At 41.7% G+C, this 18,627-nt stretch overlaps 1 protein-coding gene across 1 annotated transcript in view; it reads left to right on the forward strand.

Moving 5' to 3' along the window:
* The window catches only part of KIAA0319 (KIAA0319 ortholog), a 76,593-nt gene extending 59,470 nt beyond the window's left edge, over nt 1-17,123 (forward strand). The window contains 10 exon segments of the mRNA XM_074318627.2: nt 453-597; nt 1,270-1,385; nt 1,388-1,434; nt 5,986-6,103; nt 6,106-6,130; nt 8,064-8,186; nt 9,390-9,437; nt 9,440-9,476; nt 11,236-11,327; nt 14,144-17,123. Coding sequence (XP_074174728.2) covers nt 453-597; nt 1,270-1,385; nt 1,388-1,434; nt 5,986-6,103; nt 6,106-6,130; nt 8,064-8,186; nt 9,390-9,437; nt 9,440-9,476; nt 11,236-11,327; nt 14,144-14,322 — 930 coding nt within the window. The 3' untranslated portion in view covers nt 14,323-17,123.
* Nucleotides 17,124-18,627: the final 1,504 nt, after the last annotated feature.

An 18,627-nucleotide genomic window follows, 5' to 3' on the forward strand; every position in this document is an offset into this window, starting at 1 on the left:
TGAAGGGTGGACTAGGTGCTGGCATCAGTGCATAGCTTCCCAAGGGGAGTACTTCGAAGGTGACTGTAGTGATATTCAGCAATGTGGTATATGGCACTTTTTCTAGGATGAGTTCACAAGCTTAATTGTCCAGCCTCGTAAGTCAAGGAATGCTCTTCTTTTTCACATATACAGAAAGTGAGATGCAGAGATGGAAGGTGACTTGGCCAAGGTCAACTAACTCATCCTTAACCAAACCAAATAGTCCAGGTTTTCAGCTCCTGGCAGGCATTTCTTCCCATTATGTATGCATATCTTTAGCTAACCCACCACCTTCATTCCTTTTCAGCCTGTCCTTTAGAATCATACATATGTTAAAAAGACGAGACACTGAAGTTTGGGCTCATCAAAGGCCCAGAAATTGGGAACTGAGTATTGAATCATGAATCGTGTGATTTTGTGTGATTTCGCAGGATGTCCTCGGTGGCTCAATGTAGGAACGCAGTGCAGTCCTACAGCTTACCAACTTGGTGGAGGTAGTCTACACTTTCCACTTGCGAGTCTCTGACAGTCATGGGTCCTCAGACATGGATACTGCCACTGTGGCAGTGCAGCCAGGTATGCTCACGGGCTTTTGTGCCTGGGTTAATGGTGCTGGTCTGCGATCAGGGTGGTTAGCCTTTAGGGATCTTTGCAGTTGACAGGGAAACCCAGTGTGGGAGGTCTCCTGTGACTGGCTTCAGCTCTTTGAGACTTCTCTGCATTTTGTTGTAAATCAGATCCAGCCTCAAAACTCAATAAGGAGCATTGGATCTGCAGCAAAAATCTCATTTCACTTCTATTTTTCTGACCAAAACCTAACATGAAGTGGATACAGGGCTTCATTGGGAGTTGCTGAGGGAGGTCAGCTCCAGTGAGGTGCCCACAATAACCCTAGTGGACATTGGACGGGGCAGTGCCCAAGCACTGTGGGCCTGGAGGCTCAGTTCTCTTTCTAGGCCTGGAAGTGTGTGAGGTGCCGAAATTTCAACTTAGCCCAGAGGTTCATTAGGTACACCTAGTTATCTTCTGGAAAAAAATTAATAGACAACAAACTGGGATAAAACAAGGAAAAAAGTACTCTCAGATAGGACCTCTGTGGTGTTTGGAAAATTTAATCTGAATCCTAAAACCCAAATGTAGACATTACACAGGGGTCATTTAAAACTCTTTAAACTCTTATAGGCCTTGTTCCTTACATTGTCAAGCCTGTGATTCCCAAGTGGAAACCCCATATCTTCTCTCTCCCAGACCCTAAGAAGAATGGTCTGGTGGAGCTCATCCTGCAGGTTGGTGTTGGGCAGCTGACAGAGCAGCAGCAGAAGACCCTTGTGGGGCAGCTGGCCGTGCTGCTGGACGTGCCGGGCCGTACTCGGACGATAAGGTTCAGAAAGTTCAGGCCCACTTGGATCCCAGGTATGAGTCGCACACCAGGCCAGCATGAAACTGGTCATTTCCTCTTTTGTTCTCTATTTTTGCACAAACTCTTATCAATTTATATACTTTTTTTTCTCAAAGGGCAGCAATAAGGACAACATCATTCCAGGTCCTTCCCACAAGTCTCAGTAAATGTGTTTTTGTTAAGAATGTTCTGAATAAAGGAGTTAGGTAACATCAGAGGGAGCTGATGGTATCTTCAGAGGGTGTGCAAATGGCCAGGGGCTCACACAGAGGCTGTCTCACAGCAAGACTTCATCCTTGCCCCTGTTCATGGGACTGAGGCTTCTCTCAGTGTGAGAAGATCATTGATTTCCCCTGCTGTATTCTGGATGTCTGTAAGGCTCAACCTCTGCTTTTATTTCTTATTAACATACATATATTTGGGCCGGCCTGGTGGCTCAGGCGGTTGGAGCTCCATGCTCCTAACTCCGAAGGCTGCCAGTTCGATTCCCACATGGGCCAGTGGGCTCTCAACCATAAGGTTGCCAGTTCAACTCCTCAAGTCCTGCAAGGGATGGTGGGCAGTGCCCCCTGCAACTGGAGTTCAACACGGCACCTTGAGCTGAGCTGCCGCTGAGCTCCCAGATGGCTCAGTTGGTTGGAGTGTGTCCTCTCAACCACAAGGTTGCCGCTTCAACTCCCGCAAGCGATGTTGGGCTGTGCCCCCTGCAACTAAGACTGAAAGGACAACAACTTGAAGCTGAACACCACCCTCCACAACTAAGATCGAAAGGACAACAACTTGACTTGGAAAAAAGTCCTGGAAGTACACACTGTTCCCCAATAAAGTCCTGCGCCCCTTCCCCAATAAAAAAAATCGTATATAAAAAAAAGATATATATATATATATATATATATATATATATATATATATATATATATATTTAATTGAGTTTTTATCTTTAAACTCTTACACATTCTATGAATAGTAGGGTGGGATGGGAAGGGAGAGAGAAAGAATATGCAAATCAAAACCTACCACTCATAGTAAATCCCTTTGCCAGTTACTGTCAGCTATCCTATTTAGGTTTGTATTTCAAATAATTGACGTTTACTTAGAAAAATACTAAATTAAAAAAAATTACTTTTTATAGAACTCTTTCTAAAATGGATCATACGTTTCCCCTACTTATAAAATATCAAACACTGAACCAAACACATGAAAATCAACAAAATCAAAAGTTGTGTCTTTGAAAGATCAACAAAATTGATAAACCTTTACCTAGACCTAGAGGAAAAAGGGAGAAGACTCAAATTGCTAAAATCAGGAACAAAAGGGGATATTACTACTGACCTTATAGAAATGAAAAGGATTGTACTATGAACAGTTGTATGTCAACAAGTTAGTTAACCTAGATGAAGTGGACAAAATCCTAGAGAGACACAACTGAGAAAACTGACTCAAGAAGAAATTAAAAAATTTAATTGAATCAGTAATCAGAAAACTTCACATAAGGTCCAGGACCAGATGGCTCACTGGTCAATCTACAAAGCACTTAAAGATTTAATACCACTTTCACAAACTCTTCAAAACAGAAGAGGAGTGAAAACATCCTAACTCATTGTGTGAGGCCAGTTTTACTCTGATATTAAAACCAGACAAAGACTTCACACACACAAAAAACCATACAAAACTACAGACCAATATTCCTTATGAATATAGAAACAAAAATTCTCAACAAAATACAATCAAAATGCATCCAGAAACTCATTTATTTATTTGTGATATAATTGCCATATATAAGTTAAAGATATATAATGTGTTTATTTGATACATTTATATATTGCAATTAATTACCACTGTAGCATTAACTAACACATACATCACATCACATAATTACCATTTCTTTTTTGAGATGGGAACAATTAAGATGTAGTAGTCTCTTAGCACCCTCGAAGTATATAATATAGTATTGTCTATAATCATTGTGCTGTGCATTAGAGCTCCAGGACTTATTTATCTACTGGTTGCAAGATTGTGCCCTTAAATATCATCTCCCCAATCTCTCTCCCTGGTAACTACCATCCTACTCTGGATTTTTTTTTAAGGATTTTATTGGGGAAGGGGAACAAGGTTCTATTGGGGAACAGTGTATACTTCCAGGACTCTTTTCCAAGTCAAGTTGTTGTTCTTTCAATCTTAGTTGTGGAGGGCACAGCTTAGCTCCAGGTCCAGTTGCCTGTTGCTAGTTGTGGAGGGTGCTGTCCAGCTTCAAATTGTTGTCCTTTCAGTCTTGGTTGTGGAGGGCGCAGCTTAGCTCCAGATCCAGTTGCCTTTTGCTAGTTGCAGGGGACGCAGCCCACCGTCCCTTGAGGGACTCGAGGAATTGAACTGGCAAGCTTGTGGTTGAGAGCCCACTGGCCCATGTGGGAATCGAACCGGCAGCCTTCGGAGTTAGGAGCATGGAGCTCTAACCGCCTGAGCCACCAGGCGGCCCCCATCCTACTCTGTTTTTGCAAGTCAGCTAGATTCCACATATAAGTGAGATCACACAGTATTTGTCTTTCTTTGACTTATCTCGCTAAGCATAATGCCCTCAGGGTCCATCCATGTTGTCACAAATGGCAGGATTTCCTTCTTTTCCATGGCTGAATAATATTCCATTGTATGTATATATGTACCACATCTTCTTTATCCATTCATGCATTGATTGGCACTTAGGTTTTTTCCATCTCTTGGCTATTGTAAATGGTGCTGCAATGAACATGGGAGTATATATATATATATATATATCTTTGATATCCTGTTTTCATTTCCTTTGGATATGTATCCAGAAGTGGGATTGCTGAATCCATCCAGTGGCATATTAAAAGGATTATACACTGTGGCCAAGTGGGATTTATCCCACGAATGCACAGATGAGTCAGTTTATGAAAGTCAATAAATGTAGTAAACCCTGTTAATAGAATAAAGGACAAAACCCACGTGATCATCTTAATAGACACATTGAAAAGTATTTCACAAAATTTTCATGATAAAAACACTTGCTATAGGTTGAATGTGTCCTCCCAAAAGATGTATTCAAGTCCTAACCCCTAGTACCTATGAGTGTGACCTTATTTGGAAATAGGGTCAATTGTAGATGAAATTTGTTAAGATGAGGTCATACTGGAGTAGGGTGCACCGTTAATCCAGTGTGACTGTGTTCTAAGAAGAAGAGAAGAGACAGAACACAGGGAGAAAGCCATGTGACAATAAAGGCAGAGATTGGAGTGATGCGTTTACAAGCCACAGAATGCCAAGGATTGCTGACAAGACTGGAAACTAAGAGAAAGGCGTGGAACAGATTCTCCCTTAGAGCCTTCAGAGAGAGGATGATTCTGCGAACACCTTGATTTTGGATTTCTAGCCTTTAGAGCTGTGAGACAATAAATTTCTGTTGTTTTAAGCCATGCACTTTGTGGTACTTTTTCATAGCAATTCTTGGAAACCAATATAGATTTGAATAGGAATTTCTTTAAGAAGATATACAAATGGCCAATGAGCTCATGAAAGAATGCTCAATATCATTAGCTATTAGGGAAATGCAAATCAAAACGACACTGAGGTGCTACCTCACACCCACTCGATTGACTATTATCCCAAACTGACCATAACAAATGTTGGTGAGTATGTGGAAAAATTGGAACACTCCTACTGTGCTGATGGGAATATAAAATGGTGCAGCCACTGTGGAATATAGTATGGCAGTTCCACAAAATGCTAAACAGAGTTTGCATATGACCCAATAATTCCAGTCCTAGGTATATACCCAGGAGAAATGATGAACATTATGTCTGCATAACATGCACATGTGAATATTCATAGTGTTATTATGTAACCGGAAAGTGGATACAATCCAAATGTCATCAACTGATGAATGGAAATAATCTGAGATGTATTCGTACAGTGGAATATTATTTGGCAACTAAAAGGAAGGAAGTATTGATGCACCCTACAACTTGTATGAACTTTGAAAGCATGCTAAGTGGAAGAAGCCAAACACAAAATGCCTTGTATATTCCATTTATCTCAAATGTCCATAATAGTCAAATCTGCAGAGACAGTGTAGACTGGTGGTTATTAGGAGCTTGGGACATGGGGATGGGGAGTAACTGCTAATGGTTGTGGAGTTTCTTTTTGAGGTGATGAAAATGTTCTGGAGTTAGATGATGGTGAATATACTAACAGCCACTGAATTATACACTTCACAAGGGTGAATTTTATGGTAAGCAAATTACATATCAATAAAAAGCTAAAAATAAAAACACACCAAGAAGTTCTGTGCATTGTTGTGTCTGCACACATATCCACATTGCTGCTTTAGCTAAAGGTCTATCACCAGCTGTATTCTGGGCCTGAAGAGCTTTTATTTGTGAACAGAAACAGATCAATTCCTTGGCCTAGAGGGTACGCCCTGTGTCCTCACCAAGCCAGAGCTGTGGCACTCTACCTCCTTACCTTCACAGGCCAGATGGCTGGCATGGACACATCATGTCGGTCACGCTTGACTGTGTATCTGTCCTCTCTCATTGTCTCCTCTGCAGCACCGTGATTGTGTTTTATGTACAGAGTGGGCCGCCATTCAAAGTCCTCAAAACTGCTGAAGTGGCCCAAAATCTGCACAGACGACTCTCGAAAGAGAGGGCTGATTTCTTGCTTTTCTCAAAGTCTTGAGAATTGACACAGCAGGTATGTTCCCTATAGAAATATTTTATTTGTTTGTTTGTTTATTTATTTATTTTAAGAGTACAAGTAATATAGATATTTAGTTGTATATTCAGAATTGGGTACCACTGAGCTAGACACCCCATCAAATTAAATGCGATGAGAATCTTATAGAAACATAAATGATTGCCCATTCAGATGAAAGTGAAAGATTTCTTGGAGGAGGTGAAGTGGGATTAAGTCCCATTATGGCCACACTGCCGTCAGGTCTCACAGTCTTTCTTGATTGCGTGAGGATTAAGTTGAATATTTAATTATCTTTCTAAATTAGAAATTAAACATTGGAGGTAATTCCTACAGGAATATCACTGGGGGTTATTCCTATGGGAATATTCTAAAAGAATCTGACTAGACAATCAAGGCTAAGTTTTACTGGCATGGAAAGAGGAGTGCTGTGTGAGCATTTCGCTTTAGCATCCAGGCACTTGTTTGCATTTGTTTCTCCCCAGTAGGTTTTCTGCAACATTTGACACCTGTTCTCTCTGTGAGGGACACTAGAGAGCAACAACAGTCATGGGTCAGTATTTAGAACTGTGTTCTCAGATAATGCTCATTGTCAGAAATTTCATATTTAAACTGTCAGAAGAGTGTTAAAGACATAAGTATTCTTGGCCAGTAAAGTGGTGTTTGTATGACTTATTTACCTTGGACATCATGCCTTAAGTTGTGATATAGTCTACTGAAAATTTAAGACAGCTTATAAGGGCTTCCATTTACCTCTTTTCTTAGCTTCTTGCTTGTCACTCCTTCCCGGCACCAAACTGATCCATAGGTATGGATGGAAACATCTTTGTCTAAGTTTTCTGTCCCTACCTTATGACAAACATGATCCCTTATTATATTAAAGTGGTCATTTCAATAGATACTGGGGAATGTGAGAGTTACAAGGGACATGATAATGTTTGGGTAGTAAAATTTAATTTGTTTTCCATATATATCTACCCACAATTGACTGTCTCACCTATAATACCTTTTATTTTTTTGCTTAAACAACAAAAATTTTTCTCACAATTCTGGAGGCTAAAAGTCTAAGACCGAGGTGTCACAAGGTTGGTTTCTTCTCCTTATCCTGTAAATGACCATTTTCTTTGTGTCTTTACATGGTCTTTCCTCTGTTTATGTTTGTGCCCTAATCTCCTTTTCTAATCAGCCATCTTGGTCCCTCTCTGGAGTAACTTAATTTTTAATAGCTTCTTTTTTTCTAGCTACCACTACTATTTATTTATTTTAGGAAATTTGTAATATCCAGTAGGGCAAACATTTTAAAAATAATTTTCTAGATTCTAGAGTCTAGAATTTCCACCATCCAAACTTAACTTATGTTAATATTCTGAAGTATTTCCTTCTAGTTCCCCCATTTCTGGAAACATTTAATACAATCAGGATAATTTGATATATGTTTTTTAATCTGAGTTTTGACTTCAAAGTATAGTATCATTTTCTCAAAGCTTTTAAAATCTCTCATTCAGTAAGATATGGCTGCATAGTATTCCATCCTACTACGTTAAGTTCCACAATTTATGCAACCTGTCCTCTACTCATGGATTACAAAGTTGCTTTTAAATAATGTTACAATGTAGATAAATCTTTATGCAAATCCCCAATTGTTTTCACTGGATAAATTCTTAGAATTTATCTTTCTTTGTCACGGTGGTGCTATGTTTTTGCTACATTTTTAAGGCTTTTATGTGGTATGGATTGGATCGTTTCTGCCATTTGCTTCCTGATGAGATTTTCAATGCTGACTGACTATTCCTGGAACCCCTTTCCATACTGTAAGAGGCTCTTGATTCAACAGGATGCATCTGTTCGGGGCCTAAAACGTGAAAACCCACAACAAGCAGAAGCCGGGGATCCTTTTCTCCATGGTGACTTCTGCCCACTTGCCTCCCTGTAGGCTGCCTTCTGAAGTGCTCTGGTCATGGCCACTGTGACCCCATCACAAAGCGCTGCATTTGTTCCCAGCTGTGGATGGAGAATCTGATACAGTGTTACATCCACGATGGGGAGAGCAACTGTGGTGAGTCCTGAGGTTGTGGTGGCTTTGGGTGAGGACAGCTCGTTTTGAAATATCTGCCAGGTTTTGCAGCTGTAAACATTCCACCCTTTTCTCATAGAAGCCAAGTGAAGCAGCTCACTTGGTAGATGCTGAGATCCTCACACATTTCACCTTTGGGGTTGTGTTTAGGCTTTTCCATTCAACTTCCTGATGAGGAAATTCATTTTGGCAGAGCTGATTGGGCTAACCATCTCTGGTATTGCTAAGAGAGGCCTCGTGGACCATGTTTCCAGATTGCACCTACCTTGGCTTGGGCTCAGTGTGGCCTTCTGGTGAAGTGGCCTCTGGTGGGGACCTGCTGGAATCAGTTGAATAAGAGAACTGGCCCACTCTTCCAGGCTGTCTGCCAAGCAGCCACCAAGAATTGGAGCCACCACCCCAGCCTGTGAAGCTGGGCCTTTCCGTCTCTTCTGGGGAGGAAACTATATTTTAATGCCAGTCTGTTTCTAAGAGTAAACGCATTGTATTGGGGCTCCAGATGGACATAATTGGCAGGAAAAAATTGTAAGGGCTGATTGCCAAATTATGTTCCCACTCACTCTACATTGAAATTTGAAGCTAGTCAGCCCTTGGGTCACTAGCAGTATACAGAAGATTTAATAGAGTTAAACCTTGTGTCTTTGCTCCCTTGGTTTCTCCGTTTCTGAATTGCCGTTGCAAAGCTTTCTACACTGGATTCCTGCAAGGATGTGGAAGGACTGAAGACCAGTTGTTTTCTGAAATGTTGCCTGACTCTGTGAAGTGTCTTCATGTCATAGGCAGCCATATAAATATGTTATTTGCTTTGTTAAAACCAAACCAGAACTATTTGAGGGGGGAGGGTTGTGATTCTGGAATGAGTATTTTGATGTGCTATACATGGGTGTTTAAGAGGTATTATTTCCCAATTGATTAATTGTAGTTTTTTTTCATATTATTCTATGCTCAAGTCAGCATGAAATATGTGCTCCATGAGCTCCCTGAACCAAATGGACAGAAGTAGGACAATTTTAGGTTGTTCCTGATTTATTTGTATTTTACCTTGCTTGTGCTCTGCTACCAGCCTGGCAAGGGGTTATCAACACCACAGATGGCCTTACAGGACCCAGAAGTATTCATTGCGAATCACTGAAATAAAGTTGTTTTGCAAATGGTGTGTCCACTCTGGTTTCCTTGTTTTTTCAGAATGGAGTGTGATCTGTGTGACAGTGCTGGCTCTTACTCTCACAGTGCTGATGGCTTCACTTGGCTTTGCATTTGCTGCTGCGAGAGGTACCAGTGTGCTTGTTTCTTTATCTGAAATACAGACACATCATTAAATGGGGTATGACAGTTTTAATGGCCTTTGCTTGGGTTTGTAAAACTGCTGTTTGACAATCACTCTTTTTATGAAGACAAACTAGACTTTAAAAGTACTTTATAATGTGCTCTCTCCCACAAGGCATGTGTGCCTGGATAGATGGAATAATACTGGAGACAGCTTTCTTGTTGCAACTCTCATATTTTCTAGAAGGTTCAATGATTCTGTATCACATCTAATGTTATTTTGTGTCAGTCTCACATTGTGTTCACTAGAACACTACCTAAGTGGGCCTACTTACCACTCTCGCTAGAGGAAGAGTTCCAGAAGTATACTGATACAAACTGTAGGTTTTGATTATTTTACTTGTGTGAAGCAACAGTTGAATGTACCTGAAGTCTACCTAATAAATGCAAAACTTTAAGCAGGATGATACCATCACCAAAGAGAAGTTTTGCTTTAGGTTTTTCCATCTTTCTTTTTCCGTGGAGCTGACCTCTGAGAACCCCAGACCTGCCTTATAGTCCTAGTCTCCCGGAACCAGATGCCTACCCTCTGGGAGGAGATTCATAGGATAGTGATCAGCCCTTAGAAGACAGCATTGGAGCCACTTTCCTATGTGAAACACCATAATTGCTCTCCATAGAGGACATGATAAAAGTATAATGGTACCATACCATAATTAATAGTTATTTTTCAGAAACCACTTATAAGTTATTTTACTTTTATTTGTGATTACTTTCCCAAAGTTAAGGCTGGTGAAGGAAGGCACAGGCCCAGGTACCTCAGAGGACTGAATTTTATTAAGTTTTCCCAGAACTACCTGGATGCTGGTAACACTACTGTGCTTGACTATTAAAATTCTGCAGCTTTGTGACATAGCGACATATGTGTATGTATCAGGTGATGATGGTGATGACAGTGATTGTGAATGTTTATTGTTTCCCACTGTGATTAGTAATTCTAAGTGCTTTGTATGTATTATTTTATTTAGTCCTCCATCAGCTATGTGCAAAAGGACCATTCTTACTCCGATTTTCCTGGTGTGAACACGGAGGCACAGAAGTATCAAAAAATTGTCTCAAAGTCACCCAGCTAGTAAGCCTAGGGTTTACTCATAATCACCATACTCGTAATCACTAAGCTATCAGAAAATGGTCTTTGTTCTATGAAACTACTGTGTGTTCTTTACGTATCTTAACATGGTTTTGATGTTTGTTTTCAAATAATCCTCTGAAACAGAAGATGAGGCACATGTTTTTATGTGTTGTGAATAAATGAAAGACTGGGTAGTTGCTCATTAATTTTGTGAATTTATTATAATTTATGTTTTTTTCTGATTGCTTGTTCATGTCATCTTTTTATTTCTGCATCCCCGGGTATTACAGGGTAGTGTAGGTTCAGGGGAACAATTGCTCATTCAGATTTTTCTGAGGGAAGAATTGCTCATGGAGAAAAGCTCCCTGGGCCAATTACTGTAAAGGTCTCTGGCACTGCAAACTAAAGCTAGGTGGGCAATAGTGGTGTGGCCATTTCTATTTGTTTCTTCAAGATGTGTGATGTACTTCAGTCCCACGAGTGTGTTTCTCTATCATTAATAAAAGGTGCCAATTAATAGAATTTAATAACATTCTAAAGGCAAGCATTTCCTTTAGTGTCCTCCATGCATTTTAAATCCTGGATCCCAGGTACCTTTCTGAGATGAGTTGAGCTTTACATTGTTCCTTTCAGACGAAACAGGACTAAAATAAGGAAGAAAACAAAGTACACCATCCTAGAGGACATGGATGACCAGGAAAGGATGGAGTTGAGGCCCAAATATGGTAAGATGTTCTCCAAGATGATTCCCTGGTGCCTTTACATTATCTAATCCAGGTGTTTGCCTGAGAGTTTCCTGGGGTGAAGGGAGAACAGGCTGGAATCAGCACTTTAAGGTCGAAGGAAGAGTCAGGTTGGGCTTCTGTGAAGAAAAACAGCTGCTTGGACTGAGTCCGAGTTGTTTCAAGATTTGTGCCTGAGAAGCCACAAGCCCAAAGAGCACACCAGGTGGCTGAGTGTAGGTCCTAGGTTTACTGAGTCTTACAGTCCAGGGGGAGTCTCTGGTGGTGGCTGGAGGGGTAGTGATCCACATGCAGGCAGAGAAGAAGCAAGGTTCTATAGGTCCAGCAAAGCAAAGAGTGTTCCCTGGGAGAAACCATCTGGCGGGCCCTGCAGGCCGCTCTCATGCACACAGCATCCCATGGGGACGGGAGATCGTGGCCGCTGCCCACTCAGCTGCCTGTGGGCCAGGCCTGTGCAACAACCTACCTCAGTCCCAAGGACATGTGGACTGGAAGATAAGAGTGTCACAAATTTAATGAAATTTTTGGCTAAGTCCTTGTGTCCTTATATGAAACACCTGTTGTCAGCTGAGTACCTGTCCAGTGATCCTGCAGCAAAGACTGCTTTTCATGCAGGTGTCCCCAGTGCCTATCTTTTCTCTACTCCTGGTTGGGGGTGCAGGGCCGGCAATGCCATTTCACACCAGCTCATCTCTGAATGCTATTCCCTTTAGGTCTGTACACAAGAAATGCAGCAAAATAATGTTTGGACTTCAAAACCAAACATTTCCCAGCAGCTGCATTAGCTGATTAGCTATGTATATTGATGGACACAATGGCTTCTACAGAAAACTGACATTGTTGACCAAGCTAATAGATCCCTGTGCTTAGAATTATCTGCTGCCCACCTCAGTTGACTCCCAGATTCTCAGTTACTAGCTCTTGAACATGTATTATACCTTCTCTGGCTTCCCAGGTTGCTTACCACTGATTCTGTGGATTTTTTATAATTCTAGGTTTATAACTAAATTAATTCTTACAGAGGGATATAATCACCTTTAAAGTTGTGAGATGCTAAACGTTATGCATAGAAATGTTGGGTGCCTGTCCTATGCATAGACACCAAATCAGGCCCAGAAGATGGGGCGGGGAATGGAACGTGCCTGTAGATGCTCCCAGCCCAGGGCAGGATAATTACACCTGAGTCAGAGTCCTGTGGAAGCATGGACTATGCCCTGCAGGAACACAGAGGCCAATGACTGATTGTGTGGAGAGTGTAGTGAGGGGCACTGGCAGGGAAAGCTTCACGGGAAATACAAATAATAGCATGCATTTACCAGGTGATCACCACTTGCATGACATAATTTAATACCAGGGATGTTAAAAAGCCACTTCATACCTAAAAGCTTACAGTGATTCGGGCTGCATTATCTCACCTACTTTCCTCCTAAAATACTCTCATCCTCTGACGTTCCTGTTCCTATTCACAGAACCCCATTCTTCTTATAACCAGGTCCCAAGCCTCAGTCATGTCCTCCTCCAGCCACCCCCATCTTGCCTAGTCGCCTGTCCTCTTTCCTCATCATTCTCATCACCACTACCCTTGCTCAGACCCTTATACTCTCCACCCCTAAATTAACAGACCAACAGTAATAGTTATCAGGTGTTTAGTGTTTAAGATGTACTAGGTACTGTTCATTTAATTCTAATCCTACTCACATCTCTGTGAGGTAGGTACTATGATTAGCCCCATTTTACAGAAGAGGAAACTGAGGCAAAGAAAAGTTGAGCAACTTGCCCAAGTGACAGGTGGTGAGCACCAAAGGCGGGTGGACAGGTGGTGCCCCAGAGCCTGTGCTCCCTTCGCATGCATTACACCGCTGTGTGTGTGGGCGGCATCCAGTCACCTCTCTTCCTTCTGTCCTGCACACGGTGCTATTAGTAATGTCTTGAAACATTTTAATCATGTCACTCCTTTGCATATAGGATAAAATACAAACTTCACGGCTTACCTTGTATTCATGTGCTTTTCTGTGAGCTCTCATCTCTCTCTCCAGGCTTTTTCATTATTTCCTCCGTGAATCATTTCCTCCAGACTGTTTTCTGCAAATATTTCTGGATGCCTCTGCATACTCCATGCCCCTCCCCACCCTCCTATGCAAATTCTCTTCTCTCATCAAATCCCATCCTATGTGAAATATCACTCAAGTCATGCCAACTTATCAATGTGCACTTGTCTCTTCTTGATTCATATGAGATTTACTTTTAAAAATTTCTTGCGTGTTATGAAGCATCTTCTCGTGAGTTTTTATCTCAAATCCTTAGACACTATAAATTCTTTGAGAGCAGGAATCATATCTTATACCTGTCTATCTCTTGTTTTAACCCCCAACAATCACAACCAAAAACCTGATTGAAATAGATGGTAAAATCGTAACAGCTTTCATTTATTGAGTGCTTACTGAGAGCTAAATGCTGGGCAAGAGATTTACATGCAGTATTTCACTTAACACTCATATAAACCCTTGGAGTAGATGCTTTGTTTTCTCCCAATTTAATAGAAAGGAGCCTGAAAGCCCAGAAAAGTTATGCATCTTGCCCAGGGTCACAAACTGGTAGTGTCAAAGCTCAGACTTGAGTTCAGGTGGGATTCCAAAGCCACTGCCATTATTCACTAGGAGACCCAGACCTCTTGCTGTGCTGTGAGTGATTTCTGTGAAAGTGCAGAGGGCACAACTCTGCATGGCACCTGTCACCTGCAGCCAGAACGACAGACAAGGGAGAGTTTCCCTCAAGATGCTCTGTCTGCTTCTCCTGAGGTATTAAGCACCAAAGCACAGAGCACAACGCCAGCCTGATGGCATCCGAGTCTGAGCTTGACAGTGATCAGGACACGCTCTTCAGCCGGGAGAGGACGGAGAGAAGAGACTCAAAGGTCTCCATGAGCAGCTCTGTCAGGAACGGAGCTTCCTTCAGCTTTGGCTCCAAAGACAGATAATTGAGCCTCTGTGAAATGGAGGGACGCCATAGGAATCCTTAATCCAGAACCAGTCACTGGGAGTTAAGGCACCAAACTAACGCTTGTTGGAACAGTGCATTGATGTCTTTCAAATTGGGCTGGGTGTGTGTCCCCATATTTAAAAAGAACTGTTTTCTTGGAGTTTTCAAGACACAAAACAGAACAAAAACATTGCTCTTTTAACAGGGATGCTTGTTAATAGGATAAAAGCTGGGTAAAATGCTAAGGTATATATATTGTGCTTAAAAAGGGTTTTATGTTTCTGTAGCTGGCACAGTATTGCCTGTGTTTAAGATTTGTCTCTGTTAACACCTGTTCCCATCTGCAGACCCCTAGGGAAGGTGAGTTAAAAACAGATATAAAGAGGGCTGATTTCTCTCTTAGGAGCTGTGATTACAAGGACAACTTCCTGAACACGGCTCCTCTGGTAGGGCCCCTAAAGGCAGGTGGGTGCGTCTCTTAAAATAGTTCACCCAAGGTGTGGGCTGTGTTCTGTGCAAGAGGTTTTCTGTGCTGAGCGTGACACCCATACAGAGCAAAGCCCTCCTGTTCTTACTCCTTTGCTCTGGCCAACCGCCATTTCTGCACTCTCTCTGGAAAGCAGCTCTTGGAAGTTCAAGACTTGTATTATCAGGACCAGAGGCAATAGAAAGGGAGCTTTAATGACCAGCCGTTGAGGCAGGATTTTAACATTCTGTACCTTTTCTTTCTCCAAGAAAAACACACTACACTGAGGCCTCACTTAGACCCATTCTACACAATAGAAGTGATGATTAATTCCGTAAACAATTATCAACTATGTACTACAGGCCATCTTTGAAAAGTAGGTGTTATCCTCTTGTTACCAAATGTAGCCATGCATTTGGACTGCAACAGACACGGTGATGACTCAGCAACTTTGCATCTATTCCAAAACTCTAATACAGTCTTAATTATTTCAGTGGGCTCATGCTACTCTGGACCCTTACAGGTACTTTCCACAATAATAACTTGACATAGTCACTTCATATGTTTAAAAATACATTTATTAAGCAGTTTTTCTACTAATAAGACATTTTAAATATATGAAAAAATTAAACCTTCTCCAACCATAAAGCAGCACCCCAGAGCAATGAGCTACAGTAACTGTAATCTGACAAGTTCCCCGTGGCTCATGATCCTAAGGCTGGTGGCCTGGGTGATGTCCTTGGCGTTCTTTGTGGGAAGACTAGAATGACAGGTGGGGCCATCACAGATAGAACCAGTGTTGTGGCATCAAGCGTGACCACACCTGAATAATATCCTGTTGCACAAGTTTCTGTAAAACTAGGATTGCTTTGCTATGATTAAGTGGAGAACCAAGATTAAACCAGTAGGTTTAAATCACTGGGGCAGGAGCAATAGAGAAAAAAATTTCTGTGGGCCTTTAAAAAGTTAAGCTTTCAGGTACTTTGGTTATCTCTGGTAATATTCATCCTCATGAGACTATCTTGTTTTTAATTATTGTACTTTAGAGGGAATGGCAGAACTAAAAAGTACAGGAGTGTGATTTTATTTTAGAAATAATTTCTTTGCTTATGCCTACACTTTCTGTATTGCTAGCCAGTTCAATACTATCTATGATGTTAGAAGGAAAACGTGATGCTTTTTACACCAATAGTTACCTTCATAAACTTAAAGTCTACCCAACCTAGTGAGTAATGTTATTTTCGTGCACAATAGGAAATTTCTGGCATAGAAGATGGCAACCCATCTTCTGGTGGAGATGACTGGTGGAGTATCATGATGAAGGGAGAGTCATCTGTTAAGTGCTTTATGTACGTAATACATGTGTTTTACATACTCAGTTGATCCTTACACTCATCTTTGAAAAGTAGGTGTTATCCTCTTGTTAGAAAATGATGAGAAGGCCCAGAGAGTTTAAATAACTTGCCCAAGGTCACAGCCAATATGCATGGATCTGGGAATTGCATGCAGAATTTTTAAACTTCAAATTCCATGCTTTCTACTTCCTTACTTCTACTACACAAAGAGCTCCTCCTCCCCATCCACCCACCCCCCGTTGGAGGGCAAATTCTGGTGGACCTGTTGGACCATGTGTTCCTATGACTAAGAGGAATGCTTTCTGCGGTGAGAGAAAAAGAAGAAAGGAGAGGAGCTCCCTCCCCAGATGTTCCCGTTGGGTCACCCCCAGGCCACCCCTCTGGTCTGCAAAGTGCTGCTTCTGCTCCTTCTCTGCCTTCTCAGCCATCCTCTTGGCTCCTTCCTCCACAGGAGGATCTTGAGTTGAGTAAATAAGTAAACATCACACTAGTGATCAGAAAGTGGGTCCTCTCTCATCCCCTCCTCATCACATGAGCAGAGTGGGAGGTGGGATGACAGCAGCATTCTTCCTCCTGTGTGCTCATCATGAAGGGCCTTTGGAAGATCAGGTTCCCCAAGAGCTTTGCGCAGATGAGCAAAGCAGGCCCCGGCATGTAGGGGAGGGCACTTGGGGGACTGACAGGTAAACAACAGGCTTTGTTGCTATTTTAAATTCAATGAACAAGGATTCAAGACCACAGTATTAAGAGGCCAGTCATATTTGTGACTAAAGACTCTCCTGACAAACATTTACTGAGGTAAGAAACACACAACATACCAACCTCGTGGACGGGGAGGGAGGAGTACCACTCTTTGTGTGTGACCAGGTTATCATGGACTTCGGCTTAAGTCTTGGTTTTACTTTTGTAAAATGTATTATTTTCCCCATGTACTGACAAGGCATATTTCTAATATAACACTATTAAACTTACGTACTAATCTGCATACAGGTGTCTATATTTTTTGTAAAGTCCAGTTGTTGTTGGGGAGGGGGGGATCTTTTTGTGAGTGTGTGTGTTTCTGTGTAGAGTGATTTCCCTTGAGTAGAAGTCAGCAAACTGACCCACAACCTGTTTGCGTGTGGCCCGTGAGCTAAGAATCGTTTTCACATTTTCAAATGGTTGAAAAAAATTGTAAGAATATTTGTGACACGTGAAACTTACATGAAATTCAGATTTAGTGTCGATGAAGTCTTATGGGAACACATGCACGCTCATCCACTCACTGACATACAGTCTATGGTTGCTCTGTGCTGTAACAGAGATGACTAGTTCCAACAGAGACTGTGTCCCCAGCTTAAAATATCTACTATCTGGCCCTTTACAGAAAAAAATTCTGAAGCCTCGAGTAACACTCCTGATTCCCTCCATCCTGTGGGAGGACAGGAGTGTGGGAGGCACTGAGCATGCTCAGTTCTGTCTGCCTCCTCTCCTCGGCCAGAGGGTCCCCACCAGCAGATTCTCTGACATCAATGGGCAGTATACTCACCGTTGGGGGGGGGGGGGGCTGTGTGCAAATTAGATTAAGGGGAGTGTGTCCCTAAGCTACATCCCCTAATCCAGTTTCTATCAGTAATAAAGCTAACATTTTGTGTTCCATCTGCGTAACTCCTGCATCACCTACTCAGCCTCCAGGTGGGGAAGAGTGGGGTGTCACCTGTTCAGTCCTTAAAACCTCACAGCCATGCCTGTCTGTTTTAAGGGTGGCCTCCCTATTAGGAAGCTAATGGATTGAAAGAACTGGGTTGTGTTAAAAGTCTTGGAATTGAAGCTAGGTTGACAAAAATATTGACTCATAATAAACTGCATTCACTTACAGAGTACAATTTGTTTTAATGTATGAACAACCGTGAAAGTATCACCACAATCAAGGTAAACTTTCTTTGTGAGCCCTTGTAATCTCTCCCTCCCCAGGCAACTACTAATCCACTGTCACTATAGATTAGCTAGAATTTTCTAGAGTTTCACATAAAATGGAATCATTCAATATGTATCCATTGTTGATTTTTTTCATCCCTAAGTCATTTAACCTGCCTCATCAGCAACTTTGATAAGGAAAATACTTGTTGAGGTAAAGATACTGTTCAAGCGAGTGGGGTGACTGTAGTTAGCAACCTACTTAAATGGCTCCTGGGTCATCCTCAGTCCTGTAAGAGCTTTGTATTTATTTACTGAGAGACCAGAGCTGCACTTTCTAGACTAAATGGATCAAGTCTTTGTAATCTCCAGTGGTAACTTTCCATTACTGAAAAAAAAAAGTTCTGAGTTAAGTCTGAGTTAGCCTAAGACTTACCATAAAACTCCTATTTTAAAGTATCCCTCAAGCCAAAGTATTTTCTTTTTGATCTCAGAGGAACAGTGAGATATTTCGAGAACTTAGCCCTCAAGAGAGAGACTTGTCCTCCAAATACTTCATTAAAAAGCAAGTCACTGGGGTGGCCAG

Source organism: Rhinolophus sinicus, chromosome 7 (genome assembly GCF_057876585.1).
Source record: "Rhinolophus sinicus isolate RSI-liver-muscle chromosome 7, RSI-T2T, whole genome shotgun sequence".
Lineage (NCBI taxonomy): Eukaryota > Metazoa > Chordata > Mammalia > Chiroptera > Rhinolophidae > Rhinolophus > Rhinolophus sinicus.